Raw genomic sequence first — 11162 nt, forward strand, 5'->3', positions numbered from 1 at the left:
GGTAGCTCTGCATGCCTGCGGTGTGGCAACGGACATGGTGATCGAACACTGCATCAAGGCTCAGGCAGCCTTTGTCATCTGCCCRTGTTGTTATGGCTTCATTCAAAATACAGTGAAGTTTACATATCCACAAAGGTAAACTTAGGCTAACAAAATGAATTTTAAAATGTCAATATAAAAGAAGAAAGAAAATACTAAAAAAGATTWCAAGTAGTCAGTTGAAGATAATTGCAAGTGTCCAGGCTAAATAGGTTCACATTTAATGCAATTGTCTACTCTTTCTCTTTGCAAATTTATCCTGGAAGGGGGGGAGACATTATTAATTCCTGGAATATCTTTTTTAGATTTATCTATTCACAGCAGATCACAAAGACTCTGTAGCATCAGTACAGTAGATAGATCAATCACTGTGTGTAATATGCAGACCTCTTGCCTTGAAATCAGARTGTTAATAGAAGACTCAGGAAAGATACTGTAAGAAGGGGAATTGACAATCAGAGAAAGATGTAAGAGATCAGCTTAAAGAAATGGGTCTGCTTTATACCACAGTATACTGCTTGTGAAGCTCCTCTGATTTATTCTCAAATAGGCAAACTCACTTGTATTTGTTTGTATTTTTAATAATTCTTCAAGGGACTGCGTAGATACTTTGTCTTTTCCAAATCTACCTTGTTGGAGATGCTTGTATTTCTTAGGTTTAAGAATCTTAATGGCTCTGATAAAATATAAYGTAAAGGATAGGTATAAAGTGGCAGAAGATAACAGCTTTCCAAGGCAGAGTTAGATGGGGGAGAACTTTTTTTTTTTTCCCCCTAAAGTTGAGTTTTGTGTTTTGGATGTCCAAAATGAATTGAATTTAATTCTAGTAGGAATTACAACATTGTCTTAKGTATATATTTACAAAGTAAGAAATAGAATCTTCTCTCTTTAAAGGAATCAACAAATTTTTTTAAAAACCTTATGCTTCCATGTGAAATGTTTTTCATACTGTTCCCTAACATTCAAATGTGCAGGCGTAAAAGTGCTTGGGGAGTAAATATTTATATTTTTCAGTTRGATAAACCTTGCATTTAATGGTACTTTCTTAGTCAATTAGATTCTTCTATTGYGTTTATAAATGTCCCTTTGGTTTGTTTTCTCCTCTGACACAATAAAGTATTCTAAAGTATTAAGAAGAAAAAAAAATCAAAGCCTTTTAAAGTTAGCAAGCGTATAACTGCTCTCTGTTGACTTGTTTTAAAATTGACTAGATGGTRTTTAACTTTTGGCCAGTTTCGTCTTTAGGTAATGAAGACTGCACTTCCTGTTAGGAATCTCTTGTTGCTGTGGATGCTGCAAGAATGTAAATTGTTGTGGTTTTGTATTTGCTAACATTTTGAATCTAAAGCCTTGGCCCTTTTAGGAAATAYGTAGTTCATAGCATATCAACCCAGGCTTGAGTTATATTTTAAGGACTTTTTTTTTTTCTTTCTTCCTAAGTTTACAGGATTAGAAAACATAATAGCTTGCTCCTATGCACATACTGCCTGATTGTATACTTAGTTTCATCCTAAACATAGCTTGCTTTTGTGATAAGGCACACAGAAGATATATGCATGTCTAAAGGTTGTGTACATGTAAAATGGAAGTATTTATGTGAAAACATGGAAGAAACACTAAATTTCTGTAGTATTTACAATGGTTTGAAGAGAGARATGTTCTGAGGAATATAATAGAAAAAATAAAACGAAACATAATGTGCTTTTCTATTCCAGTAAACCAGAAGTGTAGTTTTCTGAATACCTTTCTTTAGGCTACAGAAATTACTGTTTTGCTTAAAATGTGGTCAAATATGTAAGGACTGCTTCTATTTTCCATCTGTTTTTAAATGTGGATTGAATTGGTCTTTTTTTTTCCCCCCCAGCCATCAATTCAAAGAAATTTTATCTTACAAGGTATGTAAAAGGTACTGCTGTGGGGTGGGAGTGGGGGGCTGATGTGCCTTTTCCTGCCTTTCACTGGATCCTCTTGTCAAATTAAATATCAGCGTTTATCTTTTGATTGTGAGAGGGAGCATGCGTTACATGTGGTGGTGAATAGCAGTGCAGATGTCCCTGTGTTGCTTTCTCTCCACTATCCCCTTTTAAAGACTTTTTTTCTTCAATAAAATGAAATAATTTTTTTTGTAGAGTATAAATGAGCTACTGCTAAGATATTAAGATAGAAGTGTTATTTCAACAAGTAAAAGTTAATAATTTCAGGTTACTAATTATTTTATTTAACTCTTAAATATATTGATGTTTATACCATGTAATTGTGGAATTATTGCTTCTAGGGATCTTACTTTCTGATAAACACCAGATTTCTCCTTCTAATTTATGGCCAGAAGATTAGACATTATGAGTAGGAAGAAATARTACTCTTCAGCAAGAATGTTTTACAGTATAGTGTTTAAAACTTCATTCAGAAGGATTTAAAAAAAAAACCAAGTGTGTCTGATCTAGCATGAGATTAGACCAACACATAGTTATCTTGTAACCAACTTTTGTTAGCAGCTTTTGTTCAATAGTTAGTTCACACAGAGACAGAAAGATTTTATTGTCTTAAAATTGCTTTTGTGTATTTCTGAGGATAGTTCTTGTGTCTTTTCTAAGGGTCCTTGTGGTTTTGTGTTTAGAGATTTGAACTAGAGATGCCATCATTTTTGGTTTTGTTCCCTTAAATTCTTCACCATAATTTTAGTTCACATGATAGTGCACAGAACATAAATCCAAAACCTTATCTGATACTTGGAAAACCAGTATTTCTCAAGTTTGTATCTTGTTGATGGACAGAAACTATAGGTGTGGTTCATGACTTTGAGCAGTTGGGGAGCTGGGATCTAGGTAGAGATAGTCCAAGAGAGAAGTGGGAGAAAGAAGCAAGGAAAAATGTAGAACTGGCAGAAGGAAGATAACARATGGGGAGTGAAAAAGGACAGGAGCAGAAAAGTGGCCAGGAGACAAGTAGTACAGATCCCTAAAGCTGTATCTAGTATTTATAACTAGTCAGTGAAGAGTAACCAGTTCAGAGATTTGAAGGTTAGATACAGTTAATGTGGCAAAGGAAGAAAATGGTTGCATTAGAGAGAAGCAAGGGGGTAGGAACTTTACTAAGAACTGGTAAAATCAGGGACTGGGGTCTYGGTGGTTAGACTTTTGAAAAGCCTATGAATTCTGGAAGTATGATGCAGAATAATCTTATATTGCAAAAATGTGCAGGAAAGACAGTGTTTGTAGTCTCCAAATGGTTTGTGGAACAGTGAGTGTAGCAAAGATGCTGTATGTAGCAGAAAAGTGGAGATTATCCCTTTTGATCATGAAGTAACAGGGCGTCTTTTAAAAATTTAGGAAATTTTCAACCACTTCATAAGAGAAAGTTCAGTTATTTGGTAGTGCACTAATCTTATCTTCATGATAATCAGGTTTATGTACAGTTTATTAATTTACATGGAAATAAATTTGCATAGATTGAGATGTTAAAATATCCACAGTGGATTTGTACCTGCCTTTAATTTTTTTCTTAATTAACATTTCTTTCAGCGTGGCTGAAATCAAGAACCCAAGTTCGTGTTCAGAAGTTTATTAACTAACATACTAGTAAATGTAGATTTGTTGACAGTACAGAAGGACAAGGTAACATGTACAAAATTAAGGAAACCTAGTTTAGGATAGTATATGTAATTTTAATAAAAGTCAGTGAAGATTTTCTTTCTTTAAATCTGTTAATCCATGGAGGTTTAAATCACAGCACTTACCCCCACAATAGAAGTTCCAGCATCTCTTTAGTTGTGTTGCAGAAGAGCCTAGGGGACAAACAATGCTAAAAATATTGCTTCTCTTAACAATGTAAGAGAATATACAAATACACCTTAGGCAGGGATAGTGCCCCAGATAATCCTAGATATGAATAACTTTTGTTATACTGCTAGCTGTAAATGGTTAAAGGTTATTGACTAGCATCCAAAGCTGCCATGTGTTAACCAGACACTACCTATGTCCTTCTCCCCTCCCCCACCCAATTCCCATTTTGAACTCATTTCTCTTATCTTCCATTTCAGTGAGATCCAAAAAGACATCTAGAAGTTTGGCAATTCCAAAACTTCTTTTTTTTAATGAGAAAATTATACTGTAATTCATTAGTTTATAGCTGCAAAGAGTAAGGCTTATGGTAGCTATAGATTTTTACCATGATACACTTAGACACTCTACTTGCTTTGCTCCCTGTAGGAGAATTAGAAAGCGGAAATCAATTACTTTGGAAATACAATTTGAAAATTTAATAGAATTTGAGAGTTTTGGAGAAAGCAAATTAACTGTTTATCCACACACACATTCTGAAAAGTTTATAATTATAACCTTTACTATTTTAGAAATGTATTATCCTCATTTCTGCCAACAGTGAGTGTGACAATTTACTGATTGTGTCATGGGAAAATGATGTAGTCATAARTCAGACTTTAACTTTTCAGATTGTGCCTGTAGAAAGCCAAGGCATTTTTGTGTGTTCGAGAGTCAATACAGATTTTCAGGTTGGGTGGCAAGGCCCCCCTTGGCCCTGGTCTAGTCTGACAAGCCGAGAGTTTGGTGTTGCAAAGAGTTGCCTAGATACCTCAGGCTGATGGAGAGTTCTGTGCTAACTTGTCTCTTCCTCTCCAAAAACCAGTCTATCCCAGCCCCTTTTTTTCTCCCCAGCCTGCCTAACAGCAGCCACATTGCCTCTGGCTTTCCTTTCCTGCAGTAGTCACTCTAGATTTAGTGTTTTGGGAGTCTTCTGTACTACACAAATAACTATGTTTAAATTACTGAGCAAAACATATGCTGAGTCCTAAACATATTATAGCATGTTCTTGTCTTGCTTGCATGTTTATTATAAAGCTGTGAGCCAAAAACCCTTGCTGAAATTAGCTGTATTAGGGAAGAAACGTCCCTGTCTTAAGATATTGTATAGTCATTTGAATCAGTAATATTTGAGTTTCAAATAGCAAGAATATTTTATTTTAATTAAAAAGGTACAATATATGAGCAAACTTCTTTGTAATTGAATGTCTAGAAAATTTATGGATTGGATGGCAGGAGCTGTGGAAGGAGCTACCATCTTGATTTAATAAAGATAGCTGAAATTGCTGTCTCTTCTTCTGTTACAAGAACTAATCCTTTAAAATCATCATTGTATATTAGACAAGAATCAAAGGACATTTTTCTTTTGATATGAGACACAAACTTGTTTTGCAAAACTCTGGAAGCTTTCTACATTACATAGCAGAGATTTTTTTGTTATTGTCTGTTTCTCTTTTCTCCTTACCGGAGACTTGGGGAAGTTGTACAGTTCTCAAATGGTTGTGTTTAACCTGTCTTCATGCTTAATATTGCAACTGTTCCAAACAGCACCGTTGTCGTTACAGCAGCAGTTCCTTTGTTAYAGCTTCAAGGCTTTTTTCCTCACCATCTGGTTAACTCACCTTTCTTAGGTTGGCTTATCTTTGAGAAATCATTTGGGTAGCATAGGCAGCATTTTGTGATGTGAGGATAGCATTGTGGGCTGCTTCTGCAGTGCTCAAGGCAAGGAGAAAGGGGAATGCTAAACCTTCACTGCACCATACTTCTGGGCAGTAAAGAAGGAAGAAATCAACAGTACGTCTCGGAAGCCTTGCACAAGTTTTAAGTCAAAGAGGGATAATTTGGAAGTGATTTATGTTCATTTTGAGGCAGGAAACGTTCCCTCCCATCCACAGCCAAATATTTTTTTTTGACTCATCTTATAGGTTGATCCTGGATTGAGTTAGCAGAGTAGAGGAAGTTTTTCACAACAAGGTGATTCTTCCTGGATTCTGAATAACTGCTAAAGAGAAATAGCCTGTAATTAAAATTGCCTATTTAAGAATTCTATATTGACTGGATAATTAACGCAGACATACTGGCCCAGTGATAACTGTACTAGAAGAAGGCTATGTTGCTCACCAGTAGTTGAAGGAAAAATTAGTCTGCAGTATGCCTCTGAAGAATGSTATCTTGTATAGTTTGCATCCAGCTCCACTGCTGTGGGGAATTGGAAGAATTTGAGCCAGGAACAAATACTGTGAGTAGAAATGTGGAATTGATTATAAACACTAAATTTACACACACTTTCTTGCTTCAGCAAAAGCAGCATGCAAATTAGGATTTGCACACAGGTAATTTTTCTAGAAATGTATTCAACTGATAGCATTTTTTGTATTGAAGTGCTTAATCAGACCTTTCTTATGCTGTTTGGAAGAGTGGAATGATAKGGGATCAGATTTCTTTACTTTTTTTTCTAGGAGCACATGATTCTTTGCAGATTTGCAGATCAGACAGCTGTTCAGCTTCCACCTGAACGCCGACTAATAGGTATGAATTTCTGCAGAGCAGCTGTTGTGTAGACTATATGTAACAATGTGCTTACCTTCTTTTATAAAGGAAGAAAGAGTACATTTATCAGCACAGCATTAAGTTACTGTCTTCTTGTTATACTTAGAAAAATTTGAGTCTTTTCAGGTTTTTCCCCTTACTCTTGCCCACTATGGTAATTGATACTGTCTTCTCCCTTCAGATTTTTTCAGTATGGGCTAGAGGATGTAATTTTGCATTTTAGTGATTTTTACTGCACCTCTGCACCTGTCCTTTTTCCCAGCATTCCCTGAAAAGACTGAAGTTTTTATAAGGTTCAGTAGAGCCTTGCTGTTGCCAGTCTATCTTGCACTAAAAGCACACATTAATTATAGTAGTGGTTTTCAGTGTGCTCCCTTTACCATGCTTGTAGTCATTGATGATAGCTCACTTAGGCAAACATCTAGTGCCAGGTGGAAACAATCAAGCTAAATAACAGAGGTAGGGCTAGCCTCAGTAGAGCTAGGCTTAAGAACACACAAACCTGTACAGCCCATCTCATTATTAGGAGCACAATTAAAAAAATCCTAGAAGGTTTTACGTTTCTTTTGTTGTTCTTTTTTTAACAATGAAGAATAATTGTAATCTGAGGAGTTTGCTCAGAAGTTTGGCTTTCTCCTTACCTCATATACCAGCCTTCCCTTGGGCAAAGACCAGTTATTTCATAGCTAAAATAGTGCATGTTTCAGTTTTCACCTTTCAGCAGTCTGTTCTGTTTCAGGTGTGTATATTGTTACAGTTTTGGGTAGGAGCAGCTGTCTACTGTTAGGCCACTTCCATACAATTAGTGGCCAAGGCAAGTTCATCACTCAGATTTCATTTACTTAATCAGATGTCAACAATTTTTGAGAAAAATAACATGCAAGAAGACATCATAAATGTAGAGGGAATTTCATTACTCAGAAGGACAGCAAAATGCTAACATTTCAAATATTTAATCCTCACAAAAACATTACAAGTAATTTCACCTCTTACTGTCTTGAATATTTTTGCAATTTTTAAAAATTCTGATGACATAGAAATCAATAAAAACATAAGAACAGAAAATTTGGAATAAGCAAACAAAGCAATTTATTCATTATGTGCAAGATTCTAGTATGCTTTGACTTATTAAAGGGCAGAATATGCTTTTGTTTAGTATTAATGTTCTGATGGAAGCTATAAACTAGCTTCCAGGTTAGAAAAGAAAGAGAGGGAAGGGGCTGGGAACACTCAGGGTGTAACTGTGCATTTTTGGCTTTCAGAAAACACAAGGTTTGTCAAAGCTGTAGGAGCAAATAGTCATAATGCTTTTAAAAAGCTTCATTTGAAAAATTCCAAGTATTTCCTATACATATTGCACAGAAAGAAAATAATACAGATTCTGAGATAACTATTTTATAATAAATTTGTCAGCTTTTGCTATCATCACAGTATTTGGAATAAAAAAAATTGACAGTGTTTCTATTACCAGTGTATCACCCCAAATTGTCTCCTGCTGCTTGCAGGTAAACTGAAAATTGGAAAAGGACCCAACAACTTTTCTGAAAGATTGCAGCTGTTGTCTTTGTCTCTGAAACTTTGAAAAAGTTGAAACTGAAAAGCAAATTTGCTTCGCAAATTTCACTTTCATGTTTTTTTGCATGACAAAAATAAATAAATAAATAGATAAATCTTAATCCTCTTCCTATTCCACAGGAAACATCATTGGCTTCTCTGCTTTAAAGACTTTTTTTTTTAGTTTCACATACTAATTTTGTTTTAGTGAAGACTATTCCCATCCCAGGTTTCTGTTTCAGCTTTGAAATTGGTTTTACAGGAGTCTTGTTGGAGTAGTTTAAGTTTTGCTTTCAAATAATTAGAGTAAAGGTTGACTCAGACTAGTATTACAGCCATGGTGAGGTTTTGTTTATTTACTTTTGTGCAGTGCATGATCATTTATTGAGAAACTTCTGTAGATTTCATTTAATGAAAATATTCCCTGAACAGCTGGACACATTTTTTAATTGTAGATGGTCGAAAATTACTTGTTCTGTTTCCTTTTCAACTTTTTAGGATTTAATAAAGTGTATTTTAGCAATTACCCACAGACCTTTTTGTTTCATTACCTGTAAGGCTCACTGTATTCCAAATACACAGCACACAAGCTATGACTTTGTCATAGCTGAAACAGCAAAAATTTCAAACTATTTGTATCACCAATTTCTGTATTTCTGTGAATAGAAAAATTGTACCCACTTCCACTACACTACAATAATTCCCTATTAAATTTGTAAAGTCATGTTTACACTGCACACATCTGTTTTATCTACCATATGCAGTAGTGGGACTTAATTGTAATTATGCTCAGTGCTTTCATGAATATCACTCCAGCCCACCTAACATATTCTGTGTTGAGTGTACTCTTAATAATAGTGTTAATACTATGACACTTGTGTGTACATGCCTTTTTGTTCAACCAATCACAAAAGATAATTTTCTCTGAAAGGGCAAAAAATAGATTGAAATGCGTACTGTATTTAACAGTGATGTGCATCAGCTGTACTGAAGATACTAAGGGGAATATATTTGTGCCATCTACCATAAACTTCTGCAGAGCGCCTAACAGATTCATACTAGAGCGCATAATGATGGGTATTCAAGTTCCTTGTATATTGAAGGGAGAGAAGCAAGCAATTCCAGAGGGTAGTTGAGGATACCTGACTTACTTTGTTTACCATCAGGATACGAATACTCCTGTGTCTCCCCTTTATCTGTGACCCCATATGTATTAAATGGTGTTGTCAAGAAAGAAAAAAGAGATGAGAACATAAACTTTGTCTTTTTGAAGCAGGAGCGATCATGATAGATTTTTTAAGTAGATCAGTTATTTTTGTATTACTTGCTGGTATCTTTTGCTGACACTGAATATTGAAATGCACATTTCTGCTACATGTTTCTATGTTTTTAGACTTTTTATGCTCTCCTTTTGCTTTCATTATAGGGAAGCAATGTATGGGGCTTGTGGATCTGGATCGGGCATGGGCTGCAGAAGGAAGAAATTACTCTGTCCAAGTAATATCTATGGAGCCAGAAAGTTGTTCCCCAAAGAACAATATGCTTGTGGGCACCCCTACTTAGACTGTGAAACTCTCATTTAATTTGAAGTTGAACATAAATCCTCGGTGCATAATGACATCCAGCAGATACGAGCAGAGCTGGGAGCCAGACATCACGCATCTTGAACTCATTGTGTTTGGAAAAAGGAAGCAGCAGGAAAAGTCTTAGAAAGTGCACTGCCTGCAAAGCACCACAAATTGTAACATGTCATTGAGCAGCTTTTYGTTCTCTTACTGAGAAGTTTCTCAATCTGATACCTGTCCATGGAATTATATCCACCAGCAAAAGTTCAGAAGAGAGTTGATTTCATTGAAGGGAAAGCGATTTCCTTTTCAGTAAAGCTGTCTTGGCTGCTTCAAAATTTCATTCATGTTCAAAACAGCATTTGTGCCCACCGGCAGAGCATTTATTTGCCAATGATGCAGATCAACAGAGAAACTGAAAAGATCAAATTTATGATGTTACTAAGGGCAGGCTGTGCAACAGGTGGTGGCTTGACTTTGATAAAGAATTCCGTGCTTCTGTAGCAAGATTGTTTTTAATAAAGTTTGCAGAAATACTGCTTGTAGAAAAATGTATTCTAATTTATCAATCCCTAAGAAAAGCCTTTTAAAATCAACTTTAAATACAATGCAGGAGTTCTGTGATCGGGCATTTGAAAGTGTGTGTAGTTAAAGAAAGCAGAAGCTAATTTATCCATTACCAGACAGCAGGAAGTGGTGAAGATATCAGCAAACTGCTACTTCATTGCCACCTCTACTAGTTGAAGTGTATTGCTTCCCATTCTTAGGAAACTCACCGACRAAAGCAATATTTACATCATTTTAATTTATTTTCATATTTGGTTTAAAATTTGAAAAAAGTTGCAGTTGTGGAACTATATGAAAAGATCAACCACAGATGTGCTACAGTAAAATGAAAATATATGTTCTGTGCTCTGATTAGAGGACACTTTTCTACTCTAATTTTAAATCATTTGTAGACACTATCACAGAAGAAAGTGAAATTTTTCCTGCATGTTTGAGTTCAGTATGTAGTTTATGTATTCTTCATGGATTACCTTAAATATATTCAAAGTCTCATCAGTGTGAACATATCTTCAGTGAGTGTTTCAAACAGACCTACAGGACAGCAAAAGATGTTGGAGAGAAGAGGGACCTTGAAATATTTTATTCCTTAGAAAATATATATCTCTAAAAGATCTAAATTTGGGGGGTTTTATGTGATGTCTGAAGGAAGCTGCATGCTATTTTATCTGGAAGCACAAAGGTATGCAAGCAGGTATGATTTCAGAGCTTTAGGCTGAGCTCTTGAGTAGATAATGTTGTAATATCTTTTGTGAAACTCTTTTTAGTCGTAGGAGTTGGGGATTGGAAGAATGTAGATTGAATATAAAATATGTGGCAGCACCAGTTGCTTCTATGCTTTTCTCTCATTTTCACTCACCCAAAGAGAACTTAATTTTAAGATAGCTGTTTCTCAAGTCTGAACATTATTCCACTTAATTTATTTTGGGACTCCTGGTGTTAAATCTGGAAGAGAAAATGTCTGTTCACTAACTTCTTGTGCTGAAGTAAGAAGTCAAGGCACCTGATGCAAACTTCTTTGTTCTTCGTGGTAAGGTGTTTCACAAGGCTCTGCTCCAAGCAACAGATAGTA

The 11162-nt window shown here is 35.4% G+C and overlaps 1 protein-coding gene across 2 annotated transcripts in view; it reads left to right on the forward strand.

Annotated features, from left to right (window-relative positions):
* The window catches only part of GSTCD (glutathione S-transferase C-terminal domain containing), an 81101-nt gene extending 70186 nt beyond the window's left edge, over positions 1 to 10915 (forward strand). For both annotated transcript variants that reach the window (XM_085325688.1, XM_085325687.1), the window contains exons 10-13: positions 2 to 135; positions 1904 to 1934; positions 6317 to 6386; positions 9388 to 10915. In XM_085325688.1, coding sequence (XP_085181814.1) covers positions 2 to 135; positions 1904 to 1934; positions 6317 to 6386; positions 9388 to 9524 — 372 coding nt within the window. In that variant the 3' untranslated portion in view covers positions 9525 to 10915. The remainder of the gene's footprint in view (position 1; positions 136 to 1903; positions 1935 to 6316; positions 6387 to 9387) is intronic.
* Positions 10916 to 11162: the final 247 nt, after the last annotated feature.

This window comes from Rhea americana, unplaced genomic scaffold, assembly GCF_003343005.1.
Source record: "Rhea americana isolate MKP2758 unplaced genomic scaffold, rheAme1 scaffold_99, whole genome shotgun sequence".
NCBI classification, from domain to species: domain Eukaryota; kingdom Metazoa; phylum Chordata; class Aves; order Rheiformes; family Rheidae; genus Rhea; species Rhea americana.